At 36.0% G+C, this 18,985-nt stretch overlaps 4 protein-coding genes across 4 annotated transcripts; 1 reads left to right on the top strand and 3 right to left on the bottom strand.

Moving 5' to 3' along the window:
- Positions 1-7,135: 7,135 nt before the first annotated feature.
- Positions 7,136-9,693, bottom strand: MELLADRAFT_88017 (uncharacterized protein; the record flags this gene model as incomplete). Its single annotated transcript, XM_007411203.1, has 10 exons — positions 7,136-7,541; positions 7,651-7,732; positions 7,813-8,114; positions 8,203-8,301; positions 8,360-8,606; positions 8,692-8,896; positions 8,983-9,107; positions 9,188-9,271; positions 9,356-9,616; positions 9,666-9,693. 10 exons carry the CDS (start codon positions 9,691-9,693, stop codon positions 7,136-7,138), a joined length of 1,839 nt encoding a protein of 612 aa, XP_007411265.1.
- A 726-nt stretch (positions 9,694-10,419) lies between these two features.
- On the bottom strand, positions 10,420-12,795 carry MELLADRAFT_88016 (uncharacterized protein; the record flags this gene model as incomplete). Its single annotated transcript, XM_007411202.1, has 11 exons — positions 10,420-10,551; positions 10,656-10,668; positions 10,759-10,765; positions 10,873-11,091; positions 11,223-11,369; positions 11,496-11,554; positions 11,636-11,905; positions 11,986-12,069; positions 12,154-12,213; positions 12,302-12,410; positions 12,525-12,795. 11 exons carry the CDS (start codon positions 12,793-12,795, stop codon positions 10,420-10,422), a joined length of 1,371 nt encoding a protein of 456 aa, XP_007411264.1.
- Positions 12,796-13,912: 1,117 nt separating this feature from the next.
- Positions 13,913-15,275, top strand: MELLADRAFT_107579 (uncharacterized protein; the record flags this gene model as incomplete). The annotated part of the gene is made up of 5 exons (XM_007411335.1): positions 13,913-14,470; positions 14,574-14,610; positions 14,729-14,827; positions 14,932-15,131; positions 15,237-15,275. The coding sequence occupies 5 exons, from the start codon at positions 13,913-13,915 to the stop codon at positions 15,273-15,275; spliced, it is 933 nt and encodes a 310-aa protein (XP_007411397.1).
- A 219-nt stretch (positions 15,276-15,494) lies between these two features.
- On the bottom strand, positions 15,495-18,437 carry MELLADRAFT_72137 (family 26 glycoside hydrolase; the record flags this gene model as incomplete). Its single annotated transcript, XM_007411201.1, has 8 exons — positions 15,495-16,232; positions 16,322-16,615; positions 16,715-16,786; positions 16,892-17,149; positions 17,226-17,624; positions 17,774-17,785; positions 17,891-17,972; positions 18,066-18,437. 8 exons carry the CDS (start codon positions 18,202-18,204, stop codon positions 16,052-16,054), a joined length of 1,437 nt encoding a protein of 478 aa, XP_007411263.1.
- Between the last annotated feature and the right edge of the window lie 548 nt (positions 18,438-18,985).

Raw genomic sequence — 18,985 nt, 5'->3', positions numbered from 1 at the left:
ATGAGCTGAGCAATGTCACAATCGTTGAGACCTGACTCAATTTTGACGAAGTTTAGGTGAATGGCAATATGCTGTGGGCTGTATAGCCAACAATGGGCGCGATGTTTGAAGTTAGCTTGAAGTCCCCGTGTAAGATTCACGTCTTGATGTAGAAAAAAAGGATACCGGGGGAGGTCAAAGGTGAATTCGGTCAGTTGATGGTAAAGGAGATGGATTGTCAAAAGGTGTTTCTTCACTGTGGTTGTCCAATTTCTGGGTCAGTTGCGACCGACCTGTTACAGCCGGTACTGCCAACGGTGAGTCCTGCGGCCGGATCCAAGTCGGACTTTTGAAATTTCAAAAAATGGCCTCACCCGGGCTTGAACTGGCAACAAATCATATTGGTGAATGTGCCTCAATAGTGGCTGCATGTCCAGAACAGTCCTCATGATCAAGAAGGTGGTGAGGAATGAGTAGCATGACTTGCATTATTGTGACCTAAATCAAGGGTTCAAAGGTTAAAGTGAGGGCAACCTCAGCTGCCATTTGTCACTCGTCCCTGAATCACACCGCTCGCAGGTTGTTGCTCTTGCTCACCATCTTCTTGGTATGCAGGTAATGTGTCTGCTGAACCATTTTTTGCCTGTGGCAACAGATATTGATGTCATTAAAACTGTTTTCTATACAGAGTGTGGGTATAGGGTGATTGTGGGTTTGCAAGTTCGTAATTTCTTGAAAGGAGATAAAACCAGTTAGGAAATTTTAGCTGGTTAGCTTGGGAGCAAGATGTTGGGTTTTGTTTCTTGTGGTCAGGCTTCTCTTGAGGAAAATCTTGAGGTGAGACTTACTGGTGGTGGGTCTTAGAGTAAAGACCTCTATGTAATGGTCTCTGGCAAGAAAATCGCACTGGCATTCCTGCTAGAGTTGTAAACAGATAGTGGAACAAGGAAGATCTTTCACTTGAGATGGGTTGGAGGTGACATTCAAGAGGGTTCAAGAAAGCTAAGGGCCTGTTTGGTTGAGATGATTTTACAAGTTATTTTTGCAATTGAAACATAATTCTTGATGTTTGGTAGCCCAATCTTTGAGAATATCATACCAGATAATTTGGACAATCATGTCAGGTATCTACATAAACCCTTGAAAATTATCAAAATTTCAACTTTTTGCTTCCATCTCTTCATAAATCCCTTTACTATGCTCACTTTCACTACAGAAAATGTAATCTTTGCCCGGCGGAAAAGAAAACTACTGACATAGAAAAATCCTGAGGCAACAGGAAAAGAGCTAAAAATCTGAAAAAATATGCACCTTGTTCCTAGACGTTGGGGTGTCATGATGAGTATTTTTTTGTATTTTACACACAGATATTGGTTAATGTACTAACAATAAAGGCTGAAAATCATCAAAAACCCGCCTGTAACAATACCTGAATTTTGGGTCATGATTATGAAAACAATATTTTGTGGTCTAAAAACTTCAATAACTTTTGCAATTCTGCTCCAAATAACTTGATTATTGGTTCATTCAAAAGCTAAACCATTCTCCTTTACACTTCATAAAGGTACCAAGGTGTTATCTTGTCATGTAAACACTCTACATCTGTTCAAACAATTCTACATGAATAGCTCTGTAGGATCTTTCACAGACCAGCTACAGATGTGAGGTCACAATAATAAATGTAGAGGGAAGACTCACCTTGGTTATGAACTTGAAATTGAGTTATTTGATCCAGAACTTCAAAAGTTATTGATGTTTGAAGATTTCAAAATCCTGTCTTCAAAATCATGGGCCAAATTTCAGGTATGGTTACAGGTGGGTTTTTGATGATTTTCAGCCTTTATTGTTAGTACATTAACCAATATTTGTGTGTAAAATACAAAAAAATAGGACCCCGGATAAGTCCTATAAACCCTAGGGATGAAAAAGGAATGAATCATACCCTCCAATTTTTGCTATGTTAGGGATGAAAAAGGAATTATCCGCCCCGGTCCTGGTCACATGTTAGGGATGTGGAGGAATGAATCTTTAATATCCCATTTCATATGTTATTTCTCCATTAACCTTGAAAGGAACAAACAGAAAGTCATATTCAACAAGTGTTTACACAAGTTGCTCATATGCAAGTTGAGTTGTGCACAAGGGACATAGCTTGCATTCATTCAAAAATCAATTTTTTCTGACTTCCCTTTACTCTGAGGAGTATTCACCCATGTTGAAACAAATTTTGTACATTGAAATAGCTGATCTAGGTACAAGAATCACATCAAGATTATTTGCCTTTTCCAATGTTCCAGAAACAAAATTGAAGTCCCCAAAAATTCTCCAAAACCAGCTTTCCAATGTCAGGGATGTAGGGGAGTTAATTTCCAAAAGTCTTAAAAACCTGGCTTTTAGGTTAGGGATGAAACAGGAATTAATGGCCTCAAAAAAACAAAAAAAGAGGTATGAATTAGGAGGTTTTGACCAATTTTCCATCCCTATCATTTATAAGACTTATCCGGGGTCCTAAAAAAATACTCATCATGACACCTCAACGTCTAGGAACAAGGTGCATATTTTTTCAGTATTTTAGCGCTCTTCCTGTTGCCTCAGCATCTTTCTATGTCATTAGTTTTCTTTTCCACTCAGTAAAGATTAACTTTTTTGTAGTGTTTGCTACTCCAACTCCACCACCTTTTAATTAGATTCAATATCCTCCTTTTATTGACACCATCACACTATGAATAGCATTGCTTCATCAATTGCATCATTTTATGCATAATTGAACCATCAATTTTTGAACCATCAATTTGTTGAAATCATCATTTCAAAGATATCATTGATTTATCAATATCATCACTTTTCTTCATTGGACAAATCATGACTCAAAACAACAAGATAATGGAAATGAATATTGTAATGGTGATGATGATGACGACACTGTGATGACACAATTGTCATGATGTTTTGGGTTGAGCTCAATTCAAGAATGATGAAGTTTAATTAGAATTCAATTACATAATAGTATCCACAACCTCATGATTGAAAAGTAACAAAGTTATAGGCTCAGAGGAGCTTTGAGAAATGTTGCCGTTTTGACAAAGAATAGCCTGGGGTAAACAGGTCAGGTGTAAGTATGGCAACAAGTGTTGCCGTTTTGACAAAGAATAGCCTGGGGTAAACAGGTCAGGTGTAAGTATGGCAACAAGCCTCAATGCTACGAGTGAGCTGATAGAAGACAAACCTGTGCACAAGCAACAGGTGGTATGATGAAAGACCAGGTTTGAAAAGATGAGTGACTTTAATAATAAGATTCTTTTTGATCAGAGACAAACTTATCATACCTGGGGTAAACAGGTCAGGTGTAAGTATGGCAACAAGCCTCAAAGCTACAAGTGAGCTGATAGAAGACAAACCTAAAGCATCACAACTATTAGTACAAGTGAAATCAGAGAAAGAAAAGTAAAGAGAATAGAAAACAAACCTGTGCACAAGCAACAGGTGGTACAATGAAAGATCAGGTTTGAAAAGATGAGTGACTTTAATAATACTATCAGATGCAAGGAGTTTGATGAATGTTAGTTGTAAGTAGAGATGATATACCATGAAAACACGGCCAAGCGGACTACAAATAAAAGCACTAAGAGCATCCCCAACGCGCCGCCGGAAACGTAACCTTTACATAGGGTTTACCTAGCATTTCTGACAGAAACATAATGTCAAAATTACGTTTGCAAAGATTTTCCGAAAAACAGCCTCCAGCGCGAGTAAAAAGTCGCACAGTTGGCCATGGGTGCGACTTCGTTTATTCCGCCAGCTGGAATACGTACGGTTTGTTCCAATTGTTTCTAGCTGAGCCAGAAACCTCGGAAAACATGATTTCTCACGATTTGGACATGTTGAGACCACAAAACTTGCCTCTTTTGTTCCTTCGTGTCCTATCTCAAAGCTTGAAGCACACATTACCACAACCTCGATCAGATCAAGCGGCCGATCCATGTGATTGATCTGATCGTGTCCTATCCTTAGACAGGGGTAGAAAACCAAATCTCTTATTCAGCTTGCGCGGTGCTGCCTACTGAAGCTTAAGCTGAAATACAGGTGTCCAAGTGTCATTTGTGACACCTGTACCAGGTTTCCAGTTCCTGGCACGTTGGGGATGCTCTAAGAGAAAAAGAAAACACTTCAAGCCACAGACGGCTTATTCCCAGACCAGACAAATCAAATTCCCAACATAGACACAATACCTGTCACACATTACCAATTTCATCTAAATCCGTACATATTTTCATAATACTTGTTTGTCTTGAGACTTCATTCCAGAATCTGAATTCGCGCATTTCATAACACCTGAAGGCTTTGACAACATAAGACCAATTAGGACAGTATATCACACATTATGTATGTAAGATATCACAACAATGATGGATGATTTAAAGACATGTTTTAACAAAAGTTGAGATAAAGCAATCAAGTGAGTATGAATGAAAGATGCATTGTGGTGATATTCTTGAAACCGATTGAGAGAAAATTTCAAATCAGAATTTCAAGATATTGGGATACAAACCAGAAATCCCTAGTCTTCTTTACAAGTTTTCTAGCTTCTCAAATAAAACCAAAAAGTTCAGGTTCAGATACCCAAAATCTCAACTACAGCCCCAAAAAGATGAGTTGGTAATCTTATGATCTAGGGAAAAACACCTGGGTACTCTATTTTGTATCAGATAATTTGGCTTTGGTTTTGAGTTGCCAAACAATTATTTTTCAAAAACCCAGAGTATTTTTTTCTCACAATCAATGGTGGGTTTTGACTTTTACTATACTTTTCAGTCATTTCATGCATCAAACGTTTACTGTAGTGTACAGAAATAAGCTACCAGGATGAGATGGCAGAAAGAAAAACACCAGGGGAAAAGAAGATGACAAGAAAACCCTTTCCTAGACACAGAGTTCCTGGAAAAGGAGCAAAGGCTCAGTACAAAACATAAATGATACTGGGGTGTTTTGCTACACTTTTCCCAAATCAATTATATTCTCTTTTTGAAACAACACATCAGATAAGTGCAAAGGAGTTTGGCCATGCCCATGGATCAAAACCTAGTAGTGATTTATCATCAGCCTAGCATGACATTAGCACTCAGTGAAATTTTCTAGGAACCTTTTGCTGTTTCTTCCTTGCACCTAGGGTAAGGCAAAGTGAAATCTCACAAAGTGGACCAAGGTGATTCCTTGTGCCATGTCAAAACCAAACCATAATCATTCCTTGCAAATTGCCTTTGCATGAATACTTGTCCAATCAAATACAAACACCCAGCTCTTACTCAGACTCATTTGTAATTCAACCTCTATTGATGATCTATGCACAATTGAGGTTTGAGCTTTTGAAGACCAAGTCTCTCTGTGCTGATCTCTCATCAATTTAACCCATGCCTTCAGTAAATCTCCCATTATGTTTCCTTTTCAAGTCAGCCCATCATGCCTGAAGAGTTTCATTTTTTGGTCTCATTTTGGTAGTATGACAATTTTCCACATATTAGAACCACTAAAATTATACATCTTTACATAATGAACAAGATGTGGAGCCAGTCCATGAAGACATGATTGGTACAATAGGAAATCAACAACAGGAGAGGAGTCTTTGTATCACACAAAGACATTGTGAAACCTTTTTGCCCAAAAGGGGTATCTGAATCTTCTAGTTTGTAGAAAAGTCAAATGGCAAAATCAACAAATTTTATGTCATCAGCTAGTCAGATATCCCAGGTCGATGTAAAGAATATGTGGTATAAGAAGCTTTCCCTCTTCACCTTTTAGTTTCAATCTGATCCATTCTTCATCTTACTAGCAACTAAGAATCATAATAATTCTTATGACCCAAACTTCCCAGTTTTGAATAATAAGTTTCAAGACGAGTTATTCATAAATTAGTGTATAAGATAATAAGAAACATGAATTCTTAAACCATCCCACCCACTTTACTGGTCAGGCAAGATACATTACCTCCTGTAAGGGGGCACTCTGGCTCTCCACCTACAGATTCAATCACAATACCAACCAATACTCAAAATCTGAGATTGAATGCTACGTCTTCTAGGTCTTTGGGAATCCAACCTTCATTGCTTGTTTCAATGGAGAGCTCTCTAAACAATTAAAACCTTGCACCTATCACAGGCACAATCATTGGTGTGCTACAGTGCTGAGATTACTATGTACACAGGCCCTATATGCTCAGGGTTGGCTCACAGCCATATTCCAAAGGATGTTCCTAGGAGGATCACCTGTTGGTCACCTGACAGTCACTGGAGAGAAACAGGCTGTTCAAAGCCAGCTTCAGTGGGTTTCCTAAAGATGGCAAAAAGTCCTTGTGGGAGGAGAGAGGTACCTACAGAACAAAACCTACAGAAAGTAAAATCATAAACAATTAATCAAGTTGTAGCACAAAAATCATCATAATTAATAGCTATCCACTTTTTTAAATCAGAACATAAGAAAATCAGAACTTACTAAAACTTGGATTCCTGATGTTCTAAAAAAAACTACACAAAAAAAACTCTGATTCTTTTCTGACCATTTTTTTTCTATTATTGCTTTATATGAGCAAGCCTACCTTTTTTCATCCAGTCTTCAAAAACCACCTTGACACAAAACAATTAATAAAACTCACCATTGGATACAAATCCTTGAATAAATCTTCTTCAAAGTTCCAACCAGAAGTCTTGTGATGCATCAATAAATACCATGGATGAAAACCTCAGAAAGATTCCATCCAAGGTTTGAGATCCATACCAGACTACCTTTAAAATAATTCAGTCCAAGTTAAATGTATGTTGATAGTGTAAAGAATAATCCCATATCCAAAAAGTATCCCAAAAGCCAATGATCAATCTGATTGAAAATCTTCCTAGTATACAAACTAACCCAGTATTTCACACAGATACAAAGCCCCGACCAATTGTTTCATTGTTTTACTACCACACCCTTAAACACTTCATGATGATTACCCTGATGACCCATATACTTTTTCATATAATCTTCATAGTGTATTCAAAGACCAGCTGTCTTTTAATCTACAATAAAGCTATAATATATCCCCCAAAAAATCAAAAGAAATATAAAAATGTACACTTTTTGAAAAACCAAACCAAACCTCATCTAATATATATATACCACATGTTTACTCCCAATGTAATCCTATTAAATCATCATAAACTAATTTCCCACCAAGAATAGTTCCTTTAACTTTAACCTTCAAAACCAAATCTTCTAAATCATCTTGACTAATCTCATCATCTTGATCATTCATCAAATCCAAATCAAGTATCATCAAATCCCCAAACTTCCCAGGACTTAAACTTCCAAGTTGACTTTCAGAAAAACTTGAAAAACTTGATGAGATTGTAAATCCTTTAATGATGTCTTGAAGACTTGAAATCCTTTGATTTGGAAACCAAGCTGGATTTGATTTTCGTAATGAATCATTTTTCAGCGGTTTCTTTCGACTTAATCCTGCATGAATTCCTAAAAAAGGTGAAACTGGTGAAACTGGAAAATCTGAACCTAATACCAATGTCACATTTGCTCTATATGATTATCAAATTTTATTCCATATCACACAAAACAAATTCATCGTACAGATCAACCATTCAAAATCCATTCCAACATATTTTATATTGTTAAATATAAACTCACTCTTGTAAACTTTTCCATGCATAAGCTCCTTGAATCCTATCCGATCCTAATCTTGCTTCAGCATAATCCATATCAGCCACAGCTAATATCTCAACCAATAAGAAATCAATTCATCATTATAAATCGTATACCAATCAATTTCATCAAGCCAAACAAACGTACCATGTGTTGGTTGAACACTAGCCAAGATATTCATCTGACCCATCCTTACAATATCTGCCGGTTTCAAAACCTGAGCATGTTCAATTCTAAGTCTTAATGGATTAGAACTTTTAAAATCATTAAGATCTCCATCTCGATTGGTATTTCCTTCTAATTCTGATAAGATTTCAGCATAAGCATCTAGTACTAAACTATTGGCTCGATCTCCAATCGCATGTGAATTGACTTGAAATCCTGATTTGACCCATCGTTTCATTAATGGTTTGAAGACTTTAGGTTCGATTCTTAAGATTCCATTCGTACTTGGATTGTCTATTTGGAAAAAAAATCGGGTCAGATCTTTGAATTGGTTTGATTTTTTTGGGGGGGGTCAAGGGTAAGGAAAGAGACTCGCCTGAATATGGTTCCCACATAGCTGCACCCCAAGATCCTAATGCACCATCAATAAACAACTTTACACTCCTACCACACGTCATAAATTCAAACCATCTCATCAAGTTGACCATCCAAAACAAAACAAAATCCAAAACTTATCAAAAATCCTCACCTAATCGTAAGTTTAAAGCCTTCATATACCTGAACCTTATCACCACAAAACTCATCACCACAATTGACCATAGCATAAATTCTAAATGGTAATTGATCTTTCGCATCCAAACGTTTATAAAACTCAATGGTTTCTAAATCGGCTGCAGCATCATGAACTCCAGTCAAACCGGTCGATAACATTTCTTTTGCTGTGATTTTTAAATACTTTAACCGATCTTCATCAGTTCTTTTAGGAATTAACTTATCTGTATTTTATTACATCGAGACATCAAGAGCTTATTATTCAACTTTTATATTTTCAAAAAAGTCTAAAAAAAGTCGATATCTTACCGATTAAATTCATGGCATTATCAAGAAATATTCCAGTTGGTTTTCCATCTTGATCAACCAGAACTTCACCTCCATCTATTTTGGTATCAGAATTTGATAAATTCAATCGATTTAAAATCGGTTTGGAACACCAATACGCATGAAAATCTACACGACGTAAGATAATGAGTCTATTGATCAATAAAGGATCTTGAGATAGATCAACCTATATGTTTTGGGGGGGGTCAGAAAAAGAAACATGTGTTAGAATTTGGTGATTTGGAAGACGAGAAAGTTGGGTTTATACTCAACTGCAGTTGGAAATTCTTGTGGTTCGAATAATGTTTGATCCCATCCATCACCAAAAATCATCTTCTGAGGGTCATTGATCAAATCTGGTCTAGCTTCAATATGTTGTACGATCCGATCCACAATACCTTCAAAAACCGATACATTTTTTTAATTAATCTTAAGTTTGAAAGGTTTCTTTTCATGATGATCAATGAAAAATATTTACATTTTGTAGAAGTACAACCTAATAAGTTGACTCCCATCTTAGTCTGACCATATTCGAGAGGATGAGCATGAGCATCAATCAAGCCTTTAAAAAATCCCAAGACCCAAAGAATCAGATCCTTACAAAAGAAGTCGTTTCATTATCATTTGAAAAGAGAAAAAGGCTGACCAGGTAAAATAGACCAATGATCAGGTAATCTAATCAACTGTAATCTTCTAGATCGATACCTCCAAACCAATGTTTTCCAAAAAGACTCATGATTTGCATTTCTAAGGATATATAATTTTTGTAAATCGGTTCGATCACCAGTAAAGACGATTAATCCATCTTTAATCACGATACATTCAACAAAAGGTTGTAGTGATTCTAGAGTATAGATTTTTTTGGTCGGTGAACAAATTCCAAATCGATTAGGAAGTTTTAATTTGTCTTGATGATTCAAAAGGTGATGATGATGATGAAATGATAGAAATAGAACGATCAAACCTATTAAGAAGAAGAAGCATGAAGTTCGATTGAAGTCTGAGATGGGCTGATGATTGGTTTTTGGTTTTTGGTTTTCTTTTGAAGTTGAAGTGGATTCTGATTTCATTGTTGACCATGAGCTAAGCCTACAGAGACAAACGGTTCATTTGGAATCCTCATCCTTGACAATTCTCCAATACCGATCATCAAGTCAACCACTTCATGCAACTGACCCGAACCCGAACTTCTTATCTCGATGGATTGGTGGTATCAAAAGTTGGTGTTCACTAAAATACGAACACCAACCTATCAAACCAAATGAATCCACCCTATAGTTCTTTTCTTCACTAATAATATAAATTTGACAAACTTGAATCATGCAACATATAAGGAAACAATATGGAAAAGTGTACAGACAAAGAGGTTGATCATCAGGAAATCATCTACAGAGGTTATTGACTGAACTCTTCTCGCTTTCAACAGATCAGCAAAGAAAGAACATAAATTCGGTAAAAAAAGTATCAAAGACAAAAAAGGAAACCTAAGAGATCATCAATTGTAATTGTATTTCAATTCATATAGAAGCATAATCTCTTATCATTGAACTCGACCCACTTCAACTGTATCATTTGAAGCCAAACCACATATTTGCTCCGTGATTGCTACTTGATATACAAGATCAACAAAGATATAAACTTTGAGAAAGAGAACAATGAAAAAAACTCACATCATTTTTACCCTTTAAGCCTTAGATCCATGAAAAAACGTTAATGTGATGAATCATTTTTAGGATCAGGTATAAGTTTTCCAGGATTGAGAATGTTTTTCGGATCAAGTAGTTGTTTAATCGATCTTAAAAGATCAACTGTTCCTTTCCCTAATTCTCTTTCTAATGCCCACTAAGAGAACATCACGAAACCAAAAAAAACCAATCAGTCAACTAAGAAATCAAAGATGTTCAATTTGAGGTGTGAGTGAATAGATTTGAAGAATAGATGTTTACCTTTTTTCCAATACTATATCATCAGATCATTTAAAAAGAAATCACAAGGATGAAAATAAAAGATTAGATTGATTTTAACTTCAAAAAGATAAAGAAACCTTACCCAACACCTACAAACCAAAAACCAAAACGAAAAAGAAAAAACAAAAAACAAAATTAATTCAAAGAGAAAGCCTTCAAAAGAAAGAAAGAAAACAACATAGGGGATCAAACAGACCATGTTCACCAGTACAAGTACCATCTAATTCTTGAGCCAATCTAACCATTCTTTCGACCGATTCTTTAGTTTTTAAAAACTCATCATGATTCTTAAATAAGATTATACAATGAAAATTTCCATCACCTACATGTCCCACAATCGTCGAAATCAAACCGTTTTGAATTAAATCTTGTTTGGTTTTAGAAATTAATTTTGGTAAGTTTGAGATCGGTACACCTTTTTTGGGTTTGGAAAACAAGAATCCAATAAAGAAACAAAAATCAGTTGATGATTTTTTGAGAGTTTCTTGTATTTCGAGTTATTTAAAAATCGAGAGAATTTTTTTTTTTGAAAAGTGATAAGCTTACAAACATCTGTGGTCCAAGCTTTTGATCCAGGTACATAATCAATTGAAGACCATAAGGCCATCTTTCTTGATTCCCAAATTTCTAATGCTTCTGAATCTGATGTAGCTAATTTGATCTTAGATCCACCATGAGACTTAATAATCTTAGCTTTTATCATTCAAAAGGTTTAAGTTTTACAAACAAAAAAATGAATGAATGAATGTAAGAAAACTCAGTACAAAAAAGTCTAAGGTGGAGTAAGCCTTGAGCTGGATCGGTTGAAAAAAGACTTACCTGTTAATTCTTTATCTGCTTTGATTTGTTCATGAGTACCAGAAAACTTCAAAAAGAGACTACAGGTACATTCAAAAAAATACCAAAAAATCAAAACCAAAAAAGGATAAGAAAGATCAGTTAAATTTGATTTAACAAACCTAGGCTTCTCATCCCATTTCTTCCCAACCATATTCACATTAATAGCTTTCATCATCACATCATCCAATAACTCAACACAAGCCAACGAAACGCCATTCTTAAGGATTTCCAAAACACTTTCAGTAGCCGATTCGACATTTTCAAAATGGCTGACTCCTACTGAGGTGGGTAAGATCGGTTGAAGTTTTAAGGTTACTTCCGTGATCAATCCTAGAGTTCCTTCTGAGCCTATGAATAACTTGGTTAGATCGGGTCCTGCTGCTGACTTTCTGGTTAAGAATTCATATTCAAAGGTCAAGTTGAGGTAGGACTCTTTGATCAATGCAATCATTCAATGTTCGAATCTCACTTGGCACGTTGACGGGTTTTGATCACTTGACCATTCGGTAACACAGCCGTCAAATTGATCACATTTTCTCGCATCGTCCCATATCTTTTTCACCAGAAAGAAAGATGATCGAAAGAAGATCAAGAAGGAGTTGGATGAGTAGTACTGAATAAAAGAAAGAAGACTTACTTGACCGCATTTGTACCCGAACAACCAGTCCCAACCATCCCTCCAATCTGTGCCCCAGGTCTGTAAACCAAAGGAAAGCCGGATGAAAGTTAATTATATAGGAAGAAGAGTTTTGGGTTTTCACAAGGCTTGGATTCGAAACTCTTACCCTGGATCGACTGGGAAAAAAAGTTTCGAAGAAGCACATCGGGTTTTAAGTTGTTCATTTAATTGATCATAACTTATTCCAGGCTGTACCACCACATCCATATCTGATTCTGTTCCCAAAGAATTATGAAAGAAAGAAAGAAAAACACGTAGAAAGTGAGTATATAGCAAGCTGATGACAAGATTGATAAGATGAAGTCAGGCCAAGAAGTTTGATCGATTACCATTCAAAGTTATAATCTGATTCATGTGTTTAGAAAAATCAACAGTAAAAGAATAACCCGGTTTTAACTCTTCTTCAATAGATTCGAATTGATTCTTGGATTGATTTGTGTGAAGATCAGATGATGGTGGATTGAAATGACCTTCTAATGAAGTTCCACCAGAGTAAGGTATCAGTGGTATGTGATACCTACTAGCTGTCTGCAAAACAAAATGTTCACTAAAATCAGGTTTGATCTCTATATAGAAGATTTGGAATAGATTTTCCATCATTACTGACTTCTACTATCTTGACTACATCTTGTGTTGAACGTGGGTATAGTATCGCACCTGGAAGACAATCTGGAGCATGATCTACATTTATGATGATCCATATTGAGTCAAACCAGAGTGTTCATAAGATACTTTCTGACCATGATTGAAAATGATTGAGTACTTTGACCAAAAGAAAGACAAAAAACACTCAACAACTCCAAGCAGATGAACCATGAAGTAAAAGATCATCTCGATTCCAAGAAATACATTCCAAAGGAATCAAACCTTTAAGAGTTTCTAACGCCTCACTAAAATCGGATTCTAGAGGTACTTTAACGGATGGGTTTTCTTGATGATCTTTTGGGTTGGCTCGTAGTTGAGCTTTTAGTCCAACAACATACATCTAGATAAATCATCATCATGTTCAAATCATCATGATTCAAAATCCTTTTTTCTTTCAAGTTTTTTTCTTTCTTTCGTGTTTTTGATTTGAACAGAGTGTAAACTGTGACTAACAACTGATCCGATCAAAGTGGATGTAAGAAATACCATTCCAGTTGACCATTTCTGATCTGAGATTTTCGGACGTTTTGTCGAATTGATACGGGTCATAGATCCGGTTGATCGAGTTGAATTTGAATTCCATTTTTTTCCTATCCTCGAATATGATCTTGACAAGCTAAATGTATCTTTCCTTGGATGTAATGAGCCTGGCCCTAGGGAAATGGTCTTCGGTAAAGTCCATCTGAGCTTTGAGACTAATGTCATTGGGGTATTGTTGTACTTCCCAGTAAATCTCGTACTAAAGAAATTAACTTCTGATTGGTTTTGAAATCAGGTATCAGAGTTTTCCAAGTCAGATGAGATAAGCAAGTAGGATGACTGGTTCAATATTCAATGATGTGAAGTCTGGTGGTTCAGCTGCCAAATCCAACTCAAGCCGAACCAAGAGGAATGAAGTGATTTGAAATCCGGACGACGTGATGGATACCCGGGACCGTGTTGAAATTGTCAAAAGTGAAAGTGATCGAGTACTTTTCCAATACGAAATTGGATTCGAAACCTTGAAAGAAGTTCTTATCAAAGTCAACAACAAGAACAGATTCAAGAAAACATAAAACATACTCACTAGAAAATGTCAAGCTCTGATAGCGATAGATTTGAAGAACTATCATCTTCATCATCATCATCATCTCAATCAACCATCCCAAAATCAAACAGTTCAAAATTACCAACGATTTCAATCTCAAAACCAGAAAGTCAAACAGACGAAGAAGAGGAAGAAGAAGAAGAAGGATCATTAATATTTCATGATACAGTAACAGATCCAATAGAACATTTGATCAGTTCAATTGAAAAACTTAAAACAAATGGAAACCTTCAATTTAGTAGACGAGATTGGCAAAAAGCGTTAAATAGTTATAATGAAGCTTTACTTGAACTACCTCCAATTGGAAAAAGTCATGATGAATCCGAAACACAAAATACCTCACTATCACTTGGAAATGAAGGATTCTCAGATGATCGAAATGATGGGATAAATGATGAAACTCATCATGAACCTAGGCAAGGACCATCAAATGAAAACAAACTGGATCATCAAATCAAATCGGAACAATCGAATTTAGACCCTCGTTTATGTAATTTACGAGCTACTCTTAACGCAAATAGTGCTGCCTGTCATCTCAAACTTGTAAGTCAACTTTCAGATCCTATTTTCATTTGATCAGAGTCTTTTCATTATACAATTAGTATAGAACATGATGTGTTGGTTTGGACTGAACTCTTTGAACTAGGAAGATTGGAAGTCTGCCGTGGAGGCATCTACAGCTTGTAAGCCGGTCTTCTTTCTTCAGAGCTTGGTTTGATAACTCGTCTCTTCTCTGACACGTGATTGTGCTTTGTTTTTTGACGCCTTTGACTTACTACTTGGATGGGATGGATACTGTAGCTCTACGAGATGATCCAGCCTATCAAAAGGCTTTACATAGGCGAGCGCAAGGAAATGAGAAGTTGGATACCTGGGCATCTTTACAAGCCGCATTAGATGGTAAGCTTACCCATCTTCATCAGATCTATCACGATTATAGCTCGATTCTTCCTTTTAGTTAAATAATGAACTCTTTTTTCCTACACAACCAAAAATCCGATCAGATTATAATACACTAGCCAATCTTCCAGATCTACCTGTATCACTCCTTAAAGAAATTAGATTGGCTCAAGCTCGATTACCTTTATTGATTTCCGAAAGAAGTGAAAAAGAAAAAGCCGAGATGATGGACAAACTTAAAACTCTTGGGAATACTGTTTTAGGAAAATTCGGGCTTTCAACTGATCATTTCAAATTCACACCTGTGAGTTTGTTGTTGATTACGATTGGTTTTTTTGGATTTTCTGGATTTGTTGAACTCTCGGTTTTTGGTTTACTGATCTTCTTTGATTTGGTTTTTGGACTTTAGAATGAGACCGGTGGTTATTCTATGTCATTTGAACGTTGAAAAGTTGATGTACTGGATCACTTCAAGGCTTCTTTTGGTTTGCAACTTAAAAGTTTGTATGGTAAAAGTAAGATGATTGTCATACATGAAGATTTTTTCGATGAATTTGTTGTAATAGTGATCAAACTTATATCTTCACTCTGCTCATCAATACAGCTTGATGAGTTTCTTCTGAGTAAAAACGAATATATTTTCTGATATTCAAAATGTATTAAATTTGCGGTAGTGAAGCGGGTTTGAGATGAAACATTTCTTCGTGTTAGAACGGTGTTCTGAAAGTCATAAGACCAAGAAGACTGATTTTTAGGTTGTCGGTACATATTAACTAAGACATCCCAAGAACATTGAATGGCATATCAAGAACAACTTCAAGTTCAAAGTTTATAGGGAAGCACATGCGTGAAAAAATCAGTTTAAGTGTACATTGTCAATAGAATTGTACAGTCATCTTCGCAAAGGATAGAAATGAAAGAGATTTATATGTACAAACACAAAGAGTTATGATAGAGTGCATACAATTCTTTTGAAGGAATGATACTGTCAGTTTGAAAATACATTGAGAGACTTGGCTATATAGTACACAGATAAGGATGTGTAGATACTAAAAGGTTCAAAATCATGATCCAAAAATATGTACAGATATCTTTCAAAGATTAGAAATACGAAAAAGAAAGTTGCAATATGTACAAAACAAAACGAAAATAAAAATATTTGAACCATAAAGAAAATCAGAGAGATTCTGCTATGTACATTGTAAATGAAAAAAAAGAAATGCTTTAAGAAGCAAGAAAAGAAGTAAACTTTGAATTAAGATCACTTTCTCCTACAGTTCTATAATTCCATTCTTTATGAAAGTTAAACCATGACATGGTAATAAATTGAGGCATTGAACTTTTAGCTGCTGCGATTTCTGATAACCATTTAAACTTTTCATCAACTGAACCTGCATATCCGAGACTTTTTGACAATTGAATTCAAATAAAAACAAAGGTTAAAATCAGTGCAAATGATTTCCAAAAAAGTTTTCGTCTTGAGATTGTATTTACCCAGTTTCACCAATCGCAAACATTCTACCATCTACTGCATACTTATCATGAAAAGCTTTCATGGTATCAATAAAATCAGACCCAGTAAGTTTTTTAGGATAAAAATCTATACCAACTAAATCAACTGTTGAAAGATCATAAGGTTCATATTTTACATATTCATCTGCTGATGCCACATTTGGTGTCCACCACATCTTTACATCTGGTGCAATTGACTTTATGGCGGCTGAGACGGCTGCCCAACCTTTTTTGAAATCTTCTGATGTTCCTTGGTAAGTTCCATCTGTTTGATAACTATTGCAAATATTCAAGTGAATTAGATTGAAGGATTTTCATCGTGTGTAAAAGAAGAAAAGGTGGATAAAATTCAACAAGTTTTTTAAAGATACTTACTAGTTGACTTCATGAGCAAATCTTAACCAAACAGGTATCCCTTCATCAGTAAACTTCTTCATCACTTGAGCACTACAGTGCATTTATTCAATCGCGTAGCAAACGCAAGAAAAATTAATTAGAAATCTTTTTGAGAACAAGAATTAGCAAAAAAAATCAATCACAGAAACAACTCACATAGCTACAGCTTGACTGTTATCATCACTTGTAAGCCCACTCCAACCAGAAGTAGGCATTACTGCAGGTTGAAACACACAATTACAAGCTTTCACATCATCCATGACGGCCAAGAGTTGAGAGCCATCATACGTTTTCCCAGCGGATAGTTGAGAATACCAACCATAACCAGAAGATTTGGAACTTAGGGCTGAATTGATTTGTTCCATTGTTTGACGATCACCTCCTGATGAACCATCATCAGGTAAAAACCCTAAGCTGTATTTCGAAACAAAAAAAATAGAATTGCTTGGTGTGTAAATAATTTAATTTTTGGAGAAGAATCAAAACTTACAATAAATCATTCTGTTTCATAGAACTTGAGGAAAATACTCCAGTGAGTGAACTCGAAGTGGTTCCAGTGGTGGTCTGGTTTGTAGCACTAGAAGAAGTAGCATTGGTGTTGTTGTTACCAGAATCACTGGTGGTTTGGTTCCCATCCGAGGTGGAAACATAACCTGAGGAGACTAGTGAGATCGTAGTACGATTGGTCTTCTTCGGCTTGTAACCATCACTTTCGTTGGGAGTAGAATTATCATCTGAGGTGATATTGGAATTCGAAGTCAAGTTGTCCGAGGATGTCCAGTCAGCCGAAGACGTCGAGTTCGCCGAGGATGTCAAGTTACCTGAGGACGTCAAGTTGCCCGAGGAGGTCACGTATGATGAGTCATTGGCATCCGAGTCTGAAGTATACCTGAGGACGTCAAGTTGCCCGAGGAGGTCACGTATGATGAGTCATTGGCATCCGAGTCTGAAGTATTGGCTGATTGAATCTTAGAATAATCAGCTGAAATTGAAAAATCTGATGGGATTTCGTCAGAAGAACAAGATTCGTTTAACGAACGTTGAGATCTGCTTAACACACAAAAAGGAATAAATATCAGAAACTTTTTTAAAGAGAGTACTATATTTCTTATAAGTTTTCTATATTAGTTTGTAGTAAATTAAAGTTTGACTTACTTTGATGTCGAGACATAAGAATTAGCTTTCTTTTGATTGTGGAACTTTCGAGATGAATGATGAGAAGCTCTATGACGTTTTTCTATAAAATATTTTGACATAATAAATTTTTGAAGGTAGGTAACTCATCTCTGGATCATATATACATATATATAGAAGCAAAGTGTAAGCTTACTTTCTTGAACTGCTCGCCTGATTGTGGAGTGAGAAGTTTGATGTCCTACTGCCAATACCTGATTAACAATCATACCAACCAAAATAAAAAATAAAACTTGACGTCGTAGCGTAGTGGTACTCATAGCGAATGATAACATTTTTTCTTGAAGTCTTGATGTTTTTCAAAAACAGATAGATAAGTTTTTCAAATAAATAAATAAAAAAGATGGGATCAAGACCCTGTCCTAAGAAAAATATAGAGATAAATACTGATTCAAAATATTCAGAATGATTTTGATTTGTGAGATTAGACGAGGAAGTAATCTTGGAAGTTCTTAAAAACCAACCTTGACAAAATTCTTCATCGTAGGTTTTATAGCTTGAACCCATCAGAAAAAACCTTAATCAAAACGTAGAATGAAGGGTATTATACGCTTGCTTACTGACCTTGTGGTCTGAGCTTTCAGTTTCAGAGTAACTCAGAATGATCACATCTTGAACCGGGTATCAAGCGTTATGATCTTCATTTTGTTTCATTTACTTTCTCTATCATTGAGATGACAAACATTGTCAATACGAACGAGGAAAGCCGAGTATGAGTCATTCTTCAATATCTGAGTATGAAGTCTTACAAGACGTGACGTGCAGCTTCATTAACTTTGAGCTCTGAGCGAGTCCAATCCGAAAACTGGTTTCTTTGAAATTTTCGTGTTTCGACCTGACAGTGAAAGAGCTTCATGAGCTTTTATGAGTTGTCGGATGTATTTTGATCAAGACTCGGGTTTTCGTGATCGATGAATTCATCTGGTTTGATGAATGCGGTGCTTGTAAATGTCGCGTTTCTACTCACCACTCAATTAAAATCGAGTCTGTGGAATGACCATGACCTGAATCCAACCGTGTGCAACTGTCTCGCGGAGAGCCCCTCTCTACCCCTCT

Source organism: Melampsora larici-populina, assembly GCF_000204055.1.
Source record: "Melampsora larici-populina 98AG31 unplaced genomic scaffold MELLAscaffold_24, whole genome shotgun sequence".
NCBI classification, from domain to species: domain Eukaryota; kingdom Fungi; phylum Basidiomycota; class Pucciniomycetes; order Pucciniales; family Melampsoraceae; genus Melampsora; species Melampsora laricis-populina.
Note: the sequence above shows the minus strand (reverse complement) of the source record. Positions and strands in the feature narration are given on the sequence as shown.